Source organism: Rutilus rutilus (genome assembly GCF_951802725.1).
Source record: "Rutilus rutilus genome assembly, chromosome: 25".
Taxonomy (NCBI): domain Eukaryota; kingdom Metazoa; phylum Chordata; class Actinopteri; order Cypriniformes; family Leuciscidae; genus Rutilus; species Rutilus rutilus.
The window spans coordinates 16,223,848-16,245,870 of NC_140229.1; the positions used below are offsets into that span (position 1 = coordinate 16,223,848).

Below are 22,023 nucleotides of genomic sequence, written 5' to 3' on the forward strand. Positions count from 1 at the left end.
TTCTATATTAGAGAATGGCTGTAACTACCGGCTGTCAAGATGCTTCATCATGGTCGCTTTGTTCTGCGACTTCAGAAAAGCTAAACTCAGCAAGCAAGCCAGCTAAAACTATTATGTTGCTAAACTGTCAGACAACTTTTCCCTCCTCTCTGTCGTTTACTTTCTCTTCGTCTCTCAGAGCAATTTCTCCCACCTGAGGTTTTAATTGTCGGAGCAACTGAAGCGACGTGACAGAAGTCATTTTGTGGTCCATTATGTTTGTATGCAAAAGACAGGCCCAACAATTAGCATGTCACGGAAAAGCATTGTTCTACACTTCCCAGTCATTAAAGGTAATCTTCCTGAAAAATGTGCTCTTTTCTTCAGTCATCACCTTCATATGGGTTATATGTCTCTTAAGGAGCTATATTGTGAAAAATACGATTATGAATCAATTTTAAAGTAAAACATCTGAATGTCTTTAAATCAGTATCTACATATAAATAAGAACTAAGTGTTTTTGGTCTGTTTAAAGCTTTATGTTTTCAGCTTTGTGCTTTAAACAGACCAAAACACTTATTGTATTATGCTTTTTTTTTTTTTGGAATGTATGTGGAAAAATACAATAGTAATTTTGAAATGAATTTCTTACTTTGACTTTATAATAATTCCCTTGACATAACCATAACCTGACAGCTATTATTGAAGCTTTTCCTGTTTTTATTTATTTATTTTTATCATATAAACAATCAGAGAATTGCATTATTTATGTTTTATATTTGGGGGTTCATGAGATGGCTACTGTGCACAAAAATAATATAACGGACTATTTGCAGGTTTTTAATCGTCAGCGATATACAGTAGTATACACTTCCATTCAAAACATTTGGGATTATAAGGATTTTTTTAAAGAAATTTAACAGACACATTTAATTGATCAAAAGTGACAGTAAGAACTTTTACATTGGTAAAAAGATTTATATTTAAAATAAATTCTGTTCTTTTAAACTTGTTATTCATGAAATAATCCTGACATAAATGCATCATGGTTTTCACAAAAATATTAAAGGTACAATATGTAAGAATTTTGCATTAAAATATCCCATAATCTCAAGGCCAGTGTTATATATTTTGTTAAGTTGATTACTTACAATATCCCAAATGTTTCCAACTATTTTTAAATCGTGAGAAAATTGCGATTTTAACCAAGGAAACGGGGCGTTAGAGCAGGGGGGAGCTGGGAGTCGCCAGTCAATTGCGTCATATCCGCGTTACCCTCGGTTTCCGCTCGTACTGCGTGGAGTCCTGGACAAATGCGGAAGTTGTAGTTGTAGCGTCTATCAAGCAACAAACGTTAGCTTGTTTCGTGCAGTCGTTATGGAACACAATTATTCTTTACCGATTGCAGCTGGTTCTGTCGACAAAGCATGCTTAATTTTATATTTTCCAAATGTAGAATTAGGTAATAGTTATGTTTATGTAAGGGAAGTATTATTGCTTTAGATTTGTGTTTAGTTTATTGACATTGTTTATCACGTCTGGTGTTTATGACCATGTAAATAAATATAGCATGACCGTAACATTATACATAAAGATTAATCAGTATTTTGGCAAATGATGTGGGTATGTTCGAATGTACTTTTACAACAATTGTTTAGAACACGTAAAACTGCGCAGCGTTATCACAACAATGAATTCGATATACAGTAACATCTATGATAACCAATTTAGTATTAAACCTTACTTTTCTTGCGGTTAATTCATTTTAATGAAATAAAAGTGTGATGAGGTTCAAGAGTCAGGAAGGAAGAAGACAGGGGTCGGCGTGACTGGGACACGTACTTTATTAAAATAAAACAAAACAAACAAAAGTCGCACACAACGCGCATTCACCGTGGCAACCGCGACGGCACAAAACAGTTCAAAAATGAGAGCTCGGATCCACCGGTTTTCTTTCTCTGCGTCCAATTCTCTCTCGTTCCAGCGCGCGGCTTATAAGCGGTCTCTCCACGCCGATCACTGCAATAAGACACAGGTGTTCGTCATTTGCACTTGACCTACTTGCGGGACGCTAGTCTCTTCTCTCTCCCATTACAGACCGCGCTGAACCACGCCCCCCTCGCCACAAAAAGCATGTCATTTTAAAAATAAAACTTAACCTCATCCATGAACATAATTTTTCGATTCCCGTCTGACTGATTTACATCCACGGTGGAGTTTAAAACGACAGTTCCCATCATTCCACGCTCCTTCACATCGTCATCAAGCTACGCCGTTGTTGTTGTTTGGAATGTAGCGCCCTCTAGCGGCAAAAAATTATTGCATATTGTACCTTTAAGCAACTGTTTTAAACATTGATAATAATAAAGAAATGCAGGAAATCAGCATATTAGAATGATTTCTGAAGAATCATGTGACACTGAAGACTGGAGTAATGATTTGCCATCACAGGAATACATAAAAGAAATCTGAAAACATATGTTTTAGATAGTAATAATATTTCACAATATTACTATTTTTCTGTATTTTAGATAAAGTTTGTAGGATGCAGTGAAAAGCTTCAAAAATATATATGTGGTTAATATAATTAGGTTATTTCATGAAAATATTAAGGTATCAGAAATGCAATTTCCCCTTTTCACTTGTAGATCTAACTTTATGTGCAGTAAAGCACAAATTAGAGGAAGTTGATCTTGGCACTATTAACAATGTACACAACAGACTGATTGTTTACAAATGATAATGACTTTATTTCTCATACAGTGTTTTTCTAATAGGAAAACAATATCTTAAGAGGATTTGTGCACTGTTATATTGTCACATCTTACCATTTGGAACCAAAACGTATTCAATGGAATATGTTGAATCTAAGAGGTGTGGTGTTAGCTATTCCGAATTATACATTCAGTGTCCTTTCCCACAGTTTTTCACTGTCAGTCAATCTCAAACACTGCCTATACAGAGAGGAAATTTAAAATGGCCCTTGCTTATTTTCCAACAATTTGATTGGCTGCTACCCTGGAGCGTGTATCAGGTCTTTGTCTTGGTTGACAAGAAGTCAGGCATGAAGGATATGACATTGTAATGAGTCACCGTTATCGCGGCCATTAGAAGGCCCGCACGCCGAAGTTTGAGTGACTGGTGTAGGAAGGCAGACGCTAACAGTCCGCGTGGATCCATCAAGCTCCTGCCATTGTTCGCCCGCATTAGAGGGGCAGCTTTCTAATGGTAATTGAGTTTGTTTCGTTTGCCGAAAGCAGGAAAAATGCCACCGGCTCCACTGATGAGGGTCCTTGATTAGGCCTCAGCTTTATTTCCCATTCTTTTTACACAACTGGAGAGAGCGTTTCACATAAGTGATGAGACAGGCTCTCTTCAGCAGGACCCCAAGAGGGAGTTTCGCGGTCCCAGCGGGTCCCCGTGCACGCGTAATGCGGGAGCTTTATGCTGATGCGAAATGCCAAGGGTGCAGGCAGCCATCCATCATTGTTACGGCTTTGGCTTCTGTTTGGACTCAATGCAGGAGACACATTTTATTCCCTATATTAATTATTTTACTCATTGCAGCTTTAGTTTACTTTCAGCTTTAGTTGCTCAGAACAGATTTTTCAACTCACGTACATCTGATAACATGGTGCGTTTTACCGGTAAATGTTAACCGATCGCATAGCCCCTTTCCCCAGATATTAGTGGCTAATTATCCAGCCCAGGTTCTACCAAAATTGTAGCAAAACTCCAAATACGTACCTATACGAACAATAGGCTGCATACAATTCACAGCAGTTTCCAACTGAAATGTACACTTGAGACTGTAAAACAGCCAAAACTTGTATTCTTTTTCACACAAATTATGATTAAAGGGGGTGATTATTGATTGATGAATTTTCACGCAGTTCTTTGCACAGTACTATGTTAGCACAGTGGATGATTTTGTAAAGTAATTCTGTCATGCACTTTTCCAAGACACAAGGTTGTGGATCCAAATTTATTTTATTAAAGGGCAATCCAAAGGTGTAGTCCAATAAACAGGCAAAAGGCCAAAAGCACAAGAGAAACAGTCCAAACAATAATAGGACACAGGGAAAACCAAGAAACCAGGTAGAAAGTCAAAACCATGAACATGAGAAACAAAACAAAAAAAAGCGTTCAAAAATGCAGTGGAGACACATACAAAAAGCCCTATTCGGACGGGACTAGTTTTCCAAACGACGTTTGAGTTACAATTCTTATCAACCTACGTCTGTGATTCATGTACGGATACGGACGGGACTAACATCTCCGTGTTTATTACCGAGGTAGGAGTGTCTGTGTTTTACATGTGGGCATTGCAGAAGATCATGTGTTCAGAATGCGTGGATTGCGTATGAAATTTGATCAAATGTATTTTGAAATTAAGTACTTTTAAAATTAAGCACTTTGAAATATAAAGTAAAACGTCCTAGTGTTTTGTAAACATTTTATAAAAATTGTAGTATAAAAAAAACAAAACATACATTTATCATCATGATTTTATAGAACTGGGTTCTTATAATAAACCCACTGGAATAAAAAGTTTTAACTTATATAATTTACACGTTATGTAATTAAGTGCAGAAATGAAAGTAATCTTACCTGAAACTGATATTACAGTAGCCAGTCTTAACAGTTTACGTGATTTGGCTCTTCTTGTTGATTTCATTTTTTGTATTTCTTCGCAGTGTAGCCTACCGTACACATCTACATCCATTATCGGTGCGCAAAAAGCAGAAACTTGAATACCGGCGCGATAGCGAGAGATTGTACGGTAGTTCACGTTGACCAAAAACACACGAAAAAGCGTTTTGGAAAAAAACTTTTTCGGCAATCACAGACATTCGCATTCGGACGGGATTAGATTTCTCTGAGGACCGCCGAGTTTGACGAAAAACAGTAGGTAATGCTCTGGAATTTTTACAGAGGTCGTGTGAGAAAAAGACAGACATGGCAGATTCGGACAGGATTAGAAGTACCTCTGTGAAACAGAAATTTCTCTAACGTCCCCCTGTGAAACTAGTCCCGTCCGAATAGGGCTAAAGAGTGACTGAATAAACCAGGCTTATATAGGGTGAGCTACCAAGGCTAATGAGACATGGCTGAAGACAATCATGGATGATGAGACCGGGAAGTGAGTTATGGGAAATTATGGGTTTGTGATAAATACAAAGTTCTGGCATGAAACTCTAGAGTCTAGATGGTGCAGGTTAATAGGTAATTTTACACACCTGTTCAAAATCACATCATTATCCATAGGGCACAACTGATTAGTTCCTTCCGTATCAGTAGCCAATGAGCTCGCTGCTTAACCTTCAAACACTTGGGTAGCATTTGCCTTGGCAGTGCAGCGCGCTTCAGAAACCCTCCACCTTCCCCAGCTCCACCTGTATAAATCTGCTACGGGTAATTCATGTATGCTGTATTGTACAGCAGCAGCACGTCTGTCTTGCTCACAGTAGCGTGTCGTGTATGTATTGGCAGTGGCAAGTCCCGCAGCAGCAGTAATGACCTATAGCAGCAGAAGCAATAAAAGCAGCGTAGCAGATCTATTCCGCCAAGACCAAACATACAACATTGTCATACCCATTACCATGCCAATCACTCCGAGAGTTGTCATGACAGAAATGCAATTTAACATTTTCTGAAATAGTAAACTTGTAGAAACAAGGTAAAATAGCATGTTTGCTTCAGCAAATTATTATTATTATTTTTCTCACGGTTTCTTTTGTTAACACTATCGGTTGTGATTAAGGTTGGGCACGTTGTTTTAAAACGCAACCTTTTATTTGCATTCACCTTTTAGTGCCACTCATCAGACATTTCATTTCTGAATTACTGAGATATGCGCATGAACTAACATAACAAAATGTTGGCACAGTCACGTTTATCTGTTTTGGAGAAATTTGAACATGCTTTTTAGTGCCACACACTGGAGAGTCACACAAAACGTGCAAGAAGCAACATATTACTGTATCAATTTGCAAAAATGTTGACACGGGTGCATATTTTTCATAAGTCTGGGTTGTAATTTTCTGCCTCAATACACCAACAATTAGATGAGAATATAGCAATGGACTAAGGCATTGTGGGAAACACATGTGTTGTGTCACATCTCATAGCAAGAAACATCCAGTCAGTGAATGGAAAACTCTGTTTCTTGAGAGTATATGAGTTGAAGAGGGCAGAACTCATCTGGAAAAGAAAACGAAACGGTAAACTGATAAACAAAGTGTCCTTTAACGTCAGCAAAAAGGTCACTGCGTGTTCGTGCTGAAGAATATTGAAGGGCTGATTTGTAGCAGTGAACTTTTGGCTACAAATTTAAATCATTAATACTTGTCCGTAAATGTCAGATCGGTAATAACACTCAAACCAATAACATGAAGTTGTTGTTAATGAGTTAAAAGCAATACAGTTAATGAGCTCCTTTATAATGACTTGTTATAATGGGATGCTTAGCTTCTTCTTAAGTCTGATATAATCAAATATTATATTTCACAAAGGTGCAATATGGTTCTCCAGCAAACAGTGTGCAATAACAATTGAATATTACTTTAAGCTATTGAAGTCTTTTATTCCAATAATACAAGTGTTAGACATGAAGTGAAGCCTCACTGGACTGCCTGACTCAGTACTGCTGTTCCAGCCATAGTTGAAAGCAATATCAGATGTCAGCGAAACAGCAGTGCCCCATAGACTACAGTAACTGAAACTGCAGGCTAAAAAGAATGAATCAAGTGTTAGACCGAGTCTCATCTGCTTTAAAGTATTAAAAGTCCCCCAGCGCTGCCTGCAGACACCCACCCTTACACGAAAACAGTACGACAGCATTTCCAGCCCACCTGCTGTAGCATCTAGAGAAAGGTTTTTACCAGGCCCGTTGCTATTTTATGCCGTTTAGAAGAATTAAAAAAAGTCATCAAACCTGCGAAATAGCACAAATTGAAGTGTGGGAATTATGTAGTGACCAAACAGTGTAAAAAAACAATCCAAACATCACAATCAGCCTGATCATTCAGGAAGCGTTTGGCAAGTTCTGCAAGTAACCACACACAGACTGGCCTGAAAACACTGCTCTGCTGTGATTAATGTTGTATCATAAAAGACTGAGGATGTCCTGAATAATGCACAATCCGAGGGGTGCGTTTTCGCAGCGACACTGCGTGTGGTTACAGTATGACTGGAAAGATGTTTCTGCTGACCTCGATTTCATCCTCATGCACAAATCCCAGGTGTCTTTATGCTGTCAGACGCACACTAAATTGCTTTATCAAGTGGCCCCTTATGTATTTATGAATTCTGTGTGTGGATCGCGTGCCGTGAACGAGGGCCTGCCTGTGTGGGAAATGAATAATAGACGGAGTGGAAGGGGAAATATGGACGAGTTATACAAGCAGGCCTTGGGGGTGGATGAGAGCGGATAAACTTCCCCTTCATCCTTCCTCTGACAAACTGCAATTTATTATGGTAAATATGGAAGGTAAAAGGCAGAGATAGTTTTTCCTTGTCATCTAAAAGACGCTTTCTTAGAAAACACCGGACCATCTTCCCTCTTTCTCTCTCCGTCTCTGTCTTTCCCTTTGAGGGCTTCACGCCATCCTCATTACAGAAAAGCCGACACACAGTCGCACGGCTGCTCTATCGGCATCGATTTCACCGGTCATTGATGAAGAGCCTTCCCTCAGGAGTCGTCAAACTTCAAAACTGCGCTCAGAAGTCTTTGTTAGCGAGTTTCCACAAAGTGACACAGTGAAAAGAAATAAAAGTAGCCTGAAAATGAGAGGCCAGGTCTTGTTATGAAATATTGACAGTCTGACATTTGCTCTGTATGGTCTGTGTTTTCATTCTGTCTTTCCTTCCTCTTTAGATCCAAAGAGATGAATACACCACACTTCATCTTTTCTATTACTGGCATTCACTGTGAACCAACGTATATTTTTTCAATATTTATAGAAACTTTTTAAAAGGGATATATATATATATATATATATATATATATATATATATTTATTTATTTTTTTTTTTTTTTTTATGGATAGTGCACGAAAATTCTGTTTTTTATTTATCCTCATGTCTTTTACAACCTGTTCAAAATATCAGAATAAACCCGTTCAAAAATATTGTATAATATATGTTAATACATATAATATAATAAATCATTTTTAATTTTGTATATATTTGGATAAAAAAAAATGTATAAATATATATAATTTGTTAATTGAAATTATAATACAACATAATAATTTGAAATAATATAATATAGCTACAATAAATATCTCTTTTTTTGAACAGGTTTGTTCTGATTCAGCCTGAATGAGCCCCTCTTTGAGCAATTAATGACTTTTTTATTTTCGGTTCTTCTTATTTTATTACACTGATTGTGTCTGTGGATATCTCCCATCCTTGATGTGCAGAAAAATTATATTTTATAGTCAACGAGCCTCTGCATATGCTGCATATGCCTCCCCCCCATCCCCCATCCATCCATCCATCCATCCATCCATCCATCATTCACAAGATCACAAGAACTATTCATTTGAAGAAACAGAGCGAAATGTGTGGGAAAAAATATATGTGGTTGAGTAATGGGCATGCCCCAGCTGTCTGTCATTCTTAGCAGTACCTGTTTGACTCCACTCGTTTGAAAGATTCATGATTTCTATATCCTTCAGCTTACTGGAAATTGGAAAATGTAACACCAGCACATAAGAGATTTTTTTTTAATGTCCAAAGTGTCAGTGTTTTATAGAGCTTCCGACTGCTCCAGTCGCTGTAGGGGGTCCCGGGTTTCACTGAACCGCTGTGTGAAACAAGGCCTGGGGAGACGGGTGGAATATTTAAAGATCAAAGTTCTATCCTTTTCACTCTGTCTTTTAAGAGAAATGTGGCAGAGCGTGTGAATGATTGAGGCATTTGTGCATTGTGACCTCGGGCTGAATTGTTGCATATTGACTAGAATGTTTGGTAAATTGGTGCGAGTGTGTATTGTACTGGTCATTTGTTGAGTCAAAAATATTCTCTTTTATAATTTAGCTTCATCTATTTACTTGTTCTCAATTAATTTATTGCAATATATTTTACTATATCTAGTCATTTGCAATTTTTCTGCTTACATTGTTTAGAATTTTTAAAGAATTTAATTTTGGAAAGAAAAGAAATATATATATTAGTAGTAGTAGTATTTAAGAAATACTTTTATTCAGCAAGAATGCATTAAAGTATTCAAACGTGACAATAAGACTTTAACATAACTGTTTTCAACGTTGATAGTAATAGGAAATCGAATAATGATGCTGAAAATTCAGCTTTGCCATAAAAGGAATATAATACATTTTAAATATATTTATAAATCTTACTGACCTCAAACTTATTGAACGGTAGTGTGGAAAAAAAATAAAATAATTTGTTGTGTGTGTGTATATATATATATATATATATATATATACAATATAAAAAAGTGGGGCCAGTGTGGAAAAAACAGGAAATCTTTTTTTAAGCCATGCACATATTGTTAAAGTGTTGTGACTGTTAAAGTCACATATTGTGACTGTTAAAGTTCAGTCTACATTTACACACGGATAAAAGAGGTCACACATTTGAAAGTGTGACTTTGTTTTAAGTGACTATCACAAAGAGGAAGGTCCCTACGTGATCATTTGTTTATGAGACAAACCAGATATGTTTCACTTCTTGTTTCTTATAGTAATACATTTGAAAGAACATTTGCTTCCTGATTCACTCTGGCTTTTTTTTTTTCTTTCTTTTTTTATCACTAAATTGTTAAAAATAGAAATGGACAGGAAATACTTTCTATATACAGAGGGAGGACTCGAGTCAAGCGACTACCACTGAGATGAATCTACCATATTCTTTACCTTCTTGATTTAGACTGATTGGAGGAAAAAGTCAGAAAGGTTTTAATACTCATACTTTGCAGACGTGACCTTTCCCGGCATACCGCTCAAATCCGAGAGACTAGAGCTGCTCTCACTTAAAAAAATCAACCATTAAGACGGTTAGTGAAGTTTGATCCGTCTATTGGCCTCAGATCAAGTCTCTGGTTTTGAATAGAATTTATTTGTAGGGTCAAAGTCAACTTTTCTTGCTCATCCAGGAAATTATTTGCATAGTAGCGCCCACAGTCACGTATTGTGTGCGGAGGTGATTGCGTTTACTGCTCAGCTGGGCCTTTTTGTTTATTTAAATGATGAGCAGGTTGGTGCCGAAGAATTCCAGCGTAATCACTTTAAGAAGGGTAAATCAAATATTCACGATTAAATGAAAAACAAACACAACAGTGCCTCTTTGTAATGTGAGACAACAAGGTAGCATCGACGGGATGTAATAAAGAGGACTCGGAAAAAGCACGTTTAAGTGGGCGTGATTAGATTTATTAGCCCATTTGCATGAAGATGGTCACCGTTTGCCTATCAAGCAATGACTCATGGGTTAGTAGCGAGGAACATAAAAATACCCAGATAAAATAATTTCCAGTCCAATAAATGTGATTGCCCTTGATCTAATTCTAAACTTCAGATATTGGGTGTTTACCTATCATTTAGGCCTGTGAAAGCATGCCAAGGTCAAAGCACAGACTTCCTTTTACATGTAACCGACTGAAAGGATGCTGACAGGATGAGTTTTGTTGTGCTATACAGATGTCAAAATGCCAAACCGTGCATTAAGCTTTCACAAGATTCTGCGTTTATAGTGGGTTTTTTATTTATTTTTTTGCCCGTGAGCAATATGTACATGAAACCTCAGCTAGGTTGCAGTGATTAATATTGCTCTCTTATCACAGCAACTGACTCAGAATGCGTGTGTATTCTTTGAATTCCTTACTTGTAGGGGGTTATAAATTCCAAGAGGTCACATGTACTGAATTTAAATGTATGAACTTGATAAAGATTTGATGAAAAGATGAGAATATTTGAGGAATTCTGTTGCCGTACCGGTAAATCAGCCGTCCCAAGTGGGCGGAAAGCAGGGATGGTGCCAGAATATGGGTTAGCTGTGGGGGGTGTTTGTTACAGAATCAACCTGCTCACATCCAATTAGTTTTATTTGTGTCCAATTATGTTAATTGCTGCTCCATGTGGCAAAATATGCTCGTTTTTGAATGGAATTATGCATAACACATCCGTTGTTTAACCAATGGCACCTACTGCAAAGATATTGCAATATAACTGAATCAAAGTGCCAGAAGCATTTTCCAGGAAATCATTTATAATTCAGCTGGCCTATTGTATTAATAATTTCACTCGATACCTCCTATCAGGTTTTCCTTTACAAACAGTCAGTCTGAAAAGGATATTAACAGCCATTAAAGGGATAGTTCAGCCAAAAATGAAAGTTCTGTCTTCATTTATTCATCTTCATATTATTCAAACCTGGGTGACGCTCTTCTTCTGCAGAACATATTTTGAAGAATGACTTCTATTGAATGAGACATTTTTCATATATTGTGTTTTTGGGTGAACTATTGCTAACGTCAATGAAACAACATCATTTTAATTCCACAATTCTTGAAGTTTTTTTCGGGTTTGTTAAACCATTTTCAGAAACGCAATAAAAACTAATTAGGAATGTTGAGGAGTTTGTGTAAGTTTTTATTTTTTTTTGTGCGGTTGACCCTGTGTATTATTAGAAAATGAATGTTTTTACTTCTGCCCTTTAAACAGTTGGCTGCTGCCTGTAAATTGCAATGTTTTTTGGCTGAAAGCAGGAAATAGATTTAAAAGGTTTTGCTGTATTTCACTAGCAGAGCAGTTTCTGGCTAATGTAAGTCCTAATGGGAATCATTAAATATTTCTTAAAGAAATATTTGTTAGCATGATGTAACTCACTGGTTCCAGTAATTTTATCTGGGAATAAAAATGACTTTTTCCTTCTCGTGGATGGTGGAAGATTCAAACGAGATCATATTTAAGTAAGCGTGTCATTTATGTGCGTTTAAACACAAGGTTAAATGAAAGCCCTGCAATTCTTGAGAAGCCCTCGTGTGACATTTATAATAGCTCAAGTGTGTGACTGGGATTAACCTGGATCCAAATCTCACTCTGTATGTGTCAGGCACTGCTCTCTTTTGATTATGAGCATGAAATATGGAAAGAGGAAGTGTGTGTGTGAGAGAGTGAGAGAGAGGGATAAAAGAATGAGAATGGTAAGATGCAACTACAAACAGAATATAACCAAAGGAAATCAGATTTGTGTGTGAGAGAGAGTGAATGAAAGAGAATCCGTCAGATCAAATGCTTTATCACTGTAGCATATCAATATTTAGAATATAAAGCATATACATTGTCATTTTTCTTATTTATATAGTTTCTTTCTGTCTTACAGTACTGTATAATGATAACCTAACTAACAGGGAACATTCTCAGGACTTTGGTTATCATTCTGCTTCTCTCTTCAAGGTTTTCTCAATGTTTTGAACAAATGTTCATCCAGTAACATTAATAAACATTATTTATACATCATTCATTTAACTTTTTTTTTTTCTGAAAAAAATGTAGTGGTATGTTCAGAATGTTCAGAGATCATTCAAAAGTATCATTCCCATATTTTTTTGCAAAATTATGAAATGGAATGTTCTCAAACTTTTGCATAACCAAAAAAGAATAATAATTATGGGAACGTTAACAAAACTTTCTCCGAATTTATTTTTAGAAAAGGAACAAAATAAAGGGCTATTTTTTACCTCCTAAAAAAGTAAATGGCAACAAAAAACATCATAGTACTTTCCTAAACACCTTTTTGTCCTGATTTATCCATAATTTAAATTCTATTTTTTACATTTTAAAATGATAAAAAATATTGTTTTTTATATTTTCTTCGTTTGGGAAAAAAATACAATAAATCCTGATCTTGTGAGTTGTATTGTCTGATGTCACTTACGTCTGTACCAGTAGTCTTGTAACTGTGATAGCAGCTCATATTCTCACTCTAGGAAGAACAGTGGATCTTTAATGAGAGAGAAGAGAGAGAGAGTGTGTGTGTGTGTGTGTGTGTGTGTGTGTGTGTGTGTGTGTGTGTGTGTGTGTGTGTGTGTGTGTGTGTGTGTGTGTGTGTGTGTGTGTGTGTGTGTGTGTGTGTGTGTGTGTGTGTGTGTGTGTGTGTGTGTGTGTAAGGGATGCTGATTTTATTTAGCCTCATTTAGGTTCACCAGAAACCTCTGCAGGAGTGGAGAAGTAATGAGCCCTAAATGCTGGCTCTTCCTGATTTTATTTCATGTTATTTCATTTGATTTTATGCTATTTATTTCTCCCTCTCACCGGGGCGCTATAGCGCGGCGAGTGCTTGCGGCTATGCTAAATTGCCAAATTACCATTCTGAAACAGCACAAACAGGGTATTAGCAATCAGGAGCTATTGCCACGCTGCCACCGCTCAAGCAATTGAAAGGTGCAGAGCGCTGACTTCTGCTTGTGATTTGCACCACATGTGGCATGATGCTGGTAAAGGACCTCGCTTTAAATATTTAAAGGGCCCAAAGGAGAAAAAGATGCTGGATTGAAATAGATGTATAGTCATAGAATTAAAGAGAAAGAGAGATTACATCACCCAGTAGCCCATAGATATTAATAAATACTATAACAGTATATAAATAATGCTCAACTAACACTGTAGGGCATTATGTATTAGCTTAGCAACATGCTAACATCAAACTCTATTGGAAAGCATTTGTAGAAAAACAATTCCAGAAAAAAACATGTAATCATGCACTGTAAAACCCAACAAGTTAACTCAACTCAAACCGATTGAGGAAACTGATTGCGGCAAACCATTTAAGTTTAAAAATAAATACATATGAGTATTGTGAACTTATATATATTGAGTCATCAGTCATTGAGTCAAGCAATGCCTTGAGTTTGGGGCGGGGCTATCTATTTAGCCAACCAATAGCAGGTGGAGAGTGTGTCTGAGAATTATTATTGTTATTAACAACACACATAATCGAATAAGCATACAAAAGAGATAGGACACAAATATGTATCCCCACTTAGCAGTGCATTCTGGGATTGAACTAAACATGTTATACTGCTATATCATAATCAAAGAAAATATCTCAACCAAGGGCGCATCTGGAGCTCACAAACAAAACTATGTTAATGAAGCTCCAGAAGGGGAACAAAATATAAAAAATCAAAAATGGTAAATCCTGTTGTAGAACAGCCTTTATTGTAAGACAGGGCTACATCTTAAAAAAACACTAACGCGTATCAGCCCAAACAGACCCTGACGTTGTGGGTTTTTAAGATGTAGCCCTGTCTTACAATAAAGGCTTTTTACCTGTCTAACTATGCGAGTGCCTGGACATGGATTTTCTTGTTGTACAACAGGATCCACCTACCATTTATGTTATACTGATATAAGATCTGGCCAAAATGATGTAGCTTAGCTCAGTTGTCACATCTCAAATGTCCCTATGTGATGCCTTAAAATGCTTTAGGTATGCAGCTCATTTGGTTTTGGATCACAACTTTTTGCACAGATTAATCAACCTTTTTCACTTCCATTTCCTCAGTCTGTTCTGCCTGAAATCACAAAGTCACTTCAAAAACTGATCTCACATCAGCAAAAAATGCCTCTGCAGGAATGAATTCCGTTCTGTGGTACACCAATGGTGTGTGATTTCTTTAAAACGTAGCTTAAATCAAGTCCATTTGTTTCTCCTCCTGTTGTTCAATCATTGTAATGGTATTACAGACAGCAGAATTTACTGCTTGGATTCAGCGAGTGGTCTTTCTTACTAAAACAAAAGTTTAGGGCTCACAACTGAGTGGATAAATCACCCGCACATATAGCCCAACCGGGACATCCTTTATTGTTTTTTTTTTGTTTGTTTTTTTGTGTATGTGTGTGTATGTTGTTGTGTGTTTGGTGTAGTGTGTATCGTGCACGGCAGATATTTGTTCAACCACAAGTTGTCAAGCATAGTTTCGAAGATCTCTGCCCTCTTGATCTGAGCTTTTCCCAGCATCAATAATGCAGGTGTGTTGAATTATTAACTGATGGCCAGAATTCTAAAAATGGCATACTGGGATTTTTGTCACCTTTTTGGCTGAAGGAGACCGGTGGCCCCTTTTCCTCTCTTTCCACTCCTTCCTATTTTCCCTCCTACACAACCAGACTTGGGTAATGCATCCCTGGAGGATGCTGCTTAGTCGCTGTCAGTCAAAACTTTGCCACAATTTCTGGCCTGAAACGATGGGTTTAAAGTGGAAGGCATTTAGCAAATCTCCACACTGAGGCCACTTCTTCATTTTCTAGCCACTTTTAGTTGTAATGACAATTTGGGTTGTATATTTCCAACTTAAGACCAAAAACTAACCAAATCTTCATTTTGTTCATGAATGTGTACAAGCAACCCAATCTCATGAGAAATTCGAACTATTTTACGATGTGGTGATTTTGTGTGAATTTGTACAATTAGATTTTTAGAAAAAGATAAGCGTGAAGGTCCACCCCTTAAACATAATTGACCTATGGCTAAGCCACAAGTCAACATTCGGTAACAGGCGCTATAGCGGTAGCTGTCACAGTAGGAGACATTTCACAGGAGGCAATTGATGATTTTTGGAGACAGAAAGATTATATATCATCTCGAAGTCACCAAAAGGGCCTTAACTATACATTGGAGGGTTATATTAATAATTTCATTGTTGAGAAAGTCGATGAAAAGCTTCAGCTCCAGACAAAGATTTACAGGTCACAGTGTACACTTTATAGTTTGGTGCTATTTACGCAATATGCGCAAATTTGACTCTCTATTCGCGTTTGGTGTGAACGCAGCATAATGAACAGGCTGCAATGTCAAGATTGCAGTGCTGGAATGAGTGTGTGTATCAGAGAGAGAGAGAGAGAGAGAGAGAGAGAGAGGCGCGGGCGCGATCGAACAGTGGAAACATAAAAACATACTCCATTTTGTTCATACAGGACATCATTACAACTGCAAAGTGTTTAGCCTACTTATATTTGTGTAAAACACAACATTGTGTCTGGCTATTTACAGATACGTTAATGAAGCTAAGTGACATGATGTACAACGCAGCTAGAAGCTAGGCTAACGTTAGCCTAACGTTATGTTAGAGATGTTAAAGATAACGTTCAAATACGTTGTTGACTTATCTTAGAACAGATGTAGACATCCTTGTTTAATTGCGTTTAGTTGGTGTTGTGGTCTACCGCATAACTTAATCCAGAGCAGACACTTATCTCGGTTGAAATGTGGCTTGGGAAAGGGTAAAAAAATACACACCGTCGCCCAGCCTCTCAGGATACCTAGTGTCGGAGTTGCATGTACACCGTTTGCACACCGTTTGACCATTTTAAACTTAAAATGACAAGACAAAACATAAAAACGAATAAAAACTGACTAACTGCAATGCATTTCAATGGACGTGGAAGCAGAGAATGTCAGAGTGTATGGGTTAGCTATGCGAAATGTGATTGGCTCATCGCATTTAGGGGCGTGGCTTAGCCATAGGTCAATTGTCAATCGGGCGTAAGGCAGATTGTGTGAAATAGTATGATCATTCAAATTCATATGAATTAGCCACCAATTCACTAAAGTGTAAAATAATTATGAATTGCCCTGCGATTGTGATGATACAAGGCGATTAAATAGTAGTTCAGGTCACATTGCATTGGATGTTTATTGACACTAGACACTAGACACTAGTCTGACGACTTTAAGATAAATTTGATTCTAAGGTGAAATATTATTTTTCTGACTATTTGTCTTTTTTTATTTCTAGTTTTAGTAAGCAAGTAGAACCAATTGATGTATTTATGCCTTCAGAGCACTATCAAATGATGCACAGTTCACTGTGAGGTGAATTTCACCACTTCTGGATTCTGCTCAGAGGGCGAAGCTGAAAGATTTGTGAAGTTTTCTTTCCTTCTGATTTATTTCCTCTTAGACTTTTAGCACACACTTGGGTTCAAGTCTCATCATATGCCTGTCTTTGAACTATGCTAATCGAATTTCAAAGAGTGCTCACTTCCCTCCTGATTGCAACAATTATCAGAAAGACCCCTAACCCCACCAGACTGTCTGTCAAACTCATAGAAACACGTATTGAATATATAGAAATGCGCCATTTTAGGAGCCATTTTCCAGCTTCAGTCTATGGTATTGTGTCGTGTTATAGTGTTGTTGTACAATAATTGTGCATTATAAGCACTCAGCCTTAATGGTAAATGGATAGCTTTGTTTGAGTGGATGCTTTTGGTGCACAAACATGTCAGAAGATGGGCTGAATTAGGCTGGTTTGTTTGTTCAGTCATTCAGCGGGCACGGACAGCTTGTTGTGTCTGGCTAATTGGGAGTCTGTTGCAGAGAGCTCTTTGGTCTGATCAATAGCCATTCACCAAGCAATAACATAACAGAGGATTGTGGCTCTACTCGTCTGAGACAGACCCACACAGAATCCGCAAAACAATCCAACACCTTTCTTCTGTCAATCTTAGTTTTACAAAAGCAGGTTTTCCACCAATACTGCACACTTTGTGTTCCATGAAAAAAAATGCACAATATATGTGTTACATGCACACTATCATTTTGTGTGTGTGTGTGGTGAGAAAAATGACATATGTTAGATAAATGTTTGTCTGCATCTGCCTTTAAAATTGTTCCTACCTCAGAGGTCTTGACATTCTAGACTGTATCTAACCATTAAAATCATACAGCAGTGTCATCATTTTGACATAATCTGTTGAATTTAATTGAAAATTTATACTAACTAATTGCAATTACAAAAATACTAATATTTAGCTTAACTACAGTAATTGCAAAATAACTTTATATTTAGCTTTGTATGCAATGCTGTTTATTTTGTATTGCATGATTCCCTCCTTTCCAATAAATGCTATATTGTAATGCGTATTCCAAAACAGAAGATCAGTATGTGTTGTATTAATTGTTTTATTGTGATTCATTTTGTTTTGTTTTATTTTATTTGAAAGATTGACAAAAGGCTGCATTTTATGGATTTATTAAGAATTATATATGCTATGTAATTTAATTTTGTTCATAAAATGATAATTTAAATTGTTACACAAGAAGTATATCATCATTTTCTACATGTTGAGAAGTAAAGAGACGAAGAAGTGAATTAAAATATTTTTCCATTTTCTCAATTTTTAGACAGGTAGTTTTGAAATTCATTTATTGTAAGAAAAAATGAATGATCAACAACAAATATAAATAATTTTAATTCAGTATTTTTCATTGATTTGTGGAAAATATGTTTAGAACTATAAAACAACAATAGGTAGTTTGCAGTCACGTGATTGTGATGACGCGCAACATTCAAATGGAGGGCAGGAAGTGAAGAGCGGAATGGACGAGATGGTGGAAAGTCTGTACTGTACTACTTTAGACGCTATTACAAAAGAAAAATATTGACAAAAAATCTAAACATATGTTGGATGTGATCCTTGCGTTATGAAGAGGAGTGATTTTTCAACTGAATTGAAAGATTTGCCTGTCATTCTTTTTTGTCCTGTGGATTAATCCGTAACGTTAACCCTAACCATTCAACGCTGCGGCGCTTCTCGACGTTACTTTTACGGCTGTTTACTTTACGTTATTAGGTTAACCACTCTCAAAGGTCCGCCGAAACACCACTAAACCACTGAAGGCTGCACCCTCAAAACACTTTGTTACAGCTTTGCTTACGTTACGCGTTTGTCTTCAGTTAACAAGGGGTAACTTACAAACTCAAAGAAAAGAAGAAACAATTATTTTGACTTTACAAAGTTCGGAAACTGGTACGTTACACAAACATAGCCACATAAGCTGTATTAACTCACCTTTGATGAAATGATCACTGCACACACGGGCATTTTTGGCTCCTCCCGACCGCAGACGTAGGTTTGCAAGCCATTTTTCTGTCGTTTTTCGGTTCATTTCTTGCATTTTTTCCCCTTATGAAAAACAACTTTTGGTACACGATAAAAACTCCTCATGGTTTCTCGGTTTGATCGATCTGACCAACCATAAACGACGCAAAACATAGGCATTTTGAGTTTGTTATAGTGCTTCCTAAGTGTTGCAAATCACTTCCTGCCCTCCATCTGCATTTCGCGCCATGGCAACGCAGTAACGCGACGTCATATGCAAACAACCTATTGGCCCCACTTTATCTAGGCCATTCTATTTTTATTTGTTTATTTGTTTGTTAGTTTTATTTGTTTTTGATGTTCATTTAATGAAAGCAAGGTTTTATTTTTTTTTCGCATATAATAATCTGACCTCCCAAGGTTGATGAATTGGTAAAAGAAAAGGAGTTTTGGACCTTACTGGTGGAAAGTGCTGTAAATGTATGAGTGTAACAGGAAGTTGTAAATTTGCTCTTATGCAACAACAACACTTGTTATCAAAGGCAATTCTGTGGTATATTAGGTGAGCTGTGTATGCTTGGTATAAAAGCATTGGGATGTCTGTGCAGCTGAATGTTGTCGGCAATGTATTGTGAACCTTAGTAGTCTGTAGTGGATAGTGTTTGCAAATGACAAGCATCCAGTTCAAGTGGCTCATTGTTGTGAATCAGACAGATACGAATGAGATTTTTCACAACTGGAAGATTAGTATGCTAGTTTGAACAAATTCTCACCCTCTTGAAACTGGCCTGTTCTAACTGAATGTTTTCTCCTCCTGTCCTTCTCTTTCTCTCCCTCTGAACCTGTCTGTCCTTCCCTGTCTTCCTTTCTTCCTTCCCTCCATCCTTCCCCTCCCCATCACGCTCTGCGATACCAGTGGCGGCAACGAAAAACAAAGTGAGAGGTGAGTTGGATCCTCCATCTTCCCTGCTGTTTGATAAATGGGGAGACACCATTCTAAATAAGCTGAGCTGAGATAGCTGCCTTATCACTGCTATGAGCCAGGCCGGCAGTACCACCATCCTGTTCCTTTCCACACGGCCATTATTTTTGCCATTTACTACCCTAGCCCTCCTCAAACTATTCCTTCTCTCCCTTTGCTTTACTTCCCTTGCCATCCTTTCTTCCTTGTCATCTTTTCCAACTAACAAGAACGTTTCTGAACTTCAATGCTCCACAGAGCTTAGTCGCATGTAGTGACTTGTAGCATGGCTAACCTTTGTGTGAAATGACTCTAAAGCATAATATGACAATATCACTCTTTTTTTGTATCACTCGGTTTGTCTGTGTTTGTTCCAGACAGACTGGCAGTCTGTGTTTTTCAGTGACTCTCTCTCTGCAGGTTATGTCGTTACACCAGTAGGTGGCGATAAGTGGTCTTTATGAGAGTGTCACTGAATAATTCATCCACAACACTGATTCATTCATATAAGTGAGTCAATGAATCATTCATTCAACCTATTTGTTCAAAAGTGAACAAAAGGGAACCAATCAGTTTCTTCATTCATATATGAGTGAGTCATTGAATCGCTCATTCATTCGTTTGTTACTCAGAGATGCGGTTCTGTTGTGACTTTGTTTGGCGGAGCAATAACAAAGGAAATGGCAATATTGTGTCTAAAATGGAAGTTACTCAATATTAACTTGTTATACTTAACTTGCATTAAATCAAACATAGCATTAGTACTGGCAGGTGACGTCAGCCAAGCTTGCATTAGCTGACTCTCATCTGATCTACATCTATCTAGGAATACAACGCCTATCACAGCATCTCTAGGTCCATTTAGTATTATCAGCAGCTATATCGCGTTTCTCAGGAGCTAATTACCCTCCTCCATCCCCAGCTCCTCCCCTCGTCAAGTCAGGGCTTGGCCTTCCGATATTCCTCTTCAAATCCAATTTTTTTTTAACTTTTATACTATAACTTTTAAGTTATTTACTTGTACACTGTAAAAGAAGTTGCTGCCTTAAATTTGTAAGTACAGCCAACTTGGCTACATTTCAACTTAAGTTATATTAAACTGACTTAAAAGAAATGAGTTGAATCTTGTATAACTTAATTCTAACTCAATAATTTGAAAATTGCTTACCTTATTTTGATGAGGTATAGTAATGTAAAACATACGTTTTCAGGACTTAGCGATCATATATTTTTTTTTACAGTGTACTGTAGGAAATATTTGTAGTATTTGTACTGTAGTCCCACAAATAGTTTCTTTCTCCCGCTTTCAGAGGATACAATATTCCCTCCCACACTGCGAGTCCTTCGAGAGTGCAGACCTAGCCTATTCCTAAAAAATTTTACAAAAAAATGTTTTTAAGCATAATCAATTATTGTGAATTTTATATGCACTACATTTCATAGATCTAGCTGATGCCAAAAAGTTTAAGCTTTAAAGCAGCATGCGTGTCTAGGAAAGATTTTTCATTGAAGAAACAATCAACAGTGCATGCCATTTTAAGGATTGATCTCCATCGCCTGTTCTTGTGTCAAAATACAAGGCATTTTATCTTAGATGTTTACTGTATGCTGAGCATTAACCTGACCCTGTGCTTTACGGCTGTATTCGTTTCGCTTTATTGTGACAGTGTGTCCTTCAGATGCGGCTGTATAATTTCACGGTCGCTGTTTGCCACGTAGTTAGACATTAAATTTAAAAGATACTTTCATGTAAGTGGTTCAGAGAGAGGCAGTGAAATATTTATAAGGGGAAGTTCACAGAGGTAAGACACAGAGAAGTGAGATTTCCTTGATTTCCCACAAACAAGTACTTAAACACACAATCAATCAGATAAAAAAAAAAAAAAAAACACATTCAACTCCACTATAGCCAGCTGATTACCAAGTATTCATTGTTGCAAAAGCAACATTTTGACAGTTAAAAAGCTGTGGGAACAATAAAAATGTTACACCAATGTATGTATGTGTAATACTACACCACTACTTGTAAAAAGTAGCTTGTTATGAGAAATCTAGACTGTTTTGAGAACAGCTTTGCTGTGTTTAGTTACTTTCTCTCCCAACACTGCGCAAAAATGAAAATCTTGCCTGTGCAATTGATCTGAATGTGACATTTGTTAGCTCTCCCAAAGGTCTGACTCTTTTTTTCTTTTTTTTTTTGAAGGAAAACTATCACTGCAAATA

The 22,023-nt window shown here is 37.1% G+C and overlaps 1 protein-coding gene across 10 annotated transcripts in view; it reads left to right on the forward strand.

Annotated features, from left to right (window-relative positions):
* cadm2a (cell adhesion molecule 2a) overlaps window positions 1-22,023 on the forward strand; it is a 434,133-nt gene that overhangs the window by 314,712 nt on the left and 97,398 nt on the right. For 2 of the 10 annotated variants that reach the window (XM_084400974.1, XM_084400979.1), the window contains exon 3: window positions 19,756-19,782. The exons of the other annotated variants lie outside the window; for them this stretch is intronic. In XM_084400974.1, coding sequence (XP_084257100.1) covers window positions 19,756-19,782 — 27 coding nt within the window. The remainder of the gene's footprint in view (window positions 1-19,755; window positions 19,783-22,023) is intronic. 10 annotated transcript variants of the gene reach the window in all.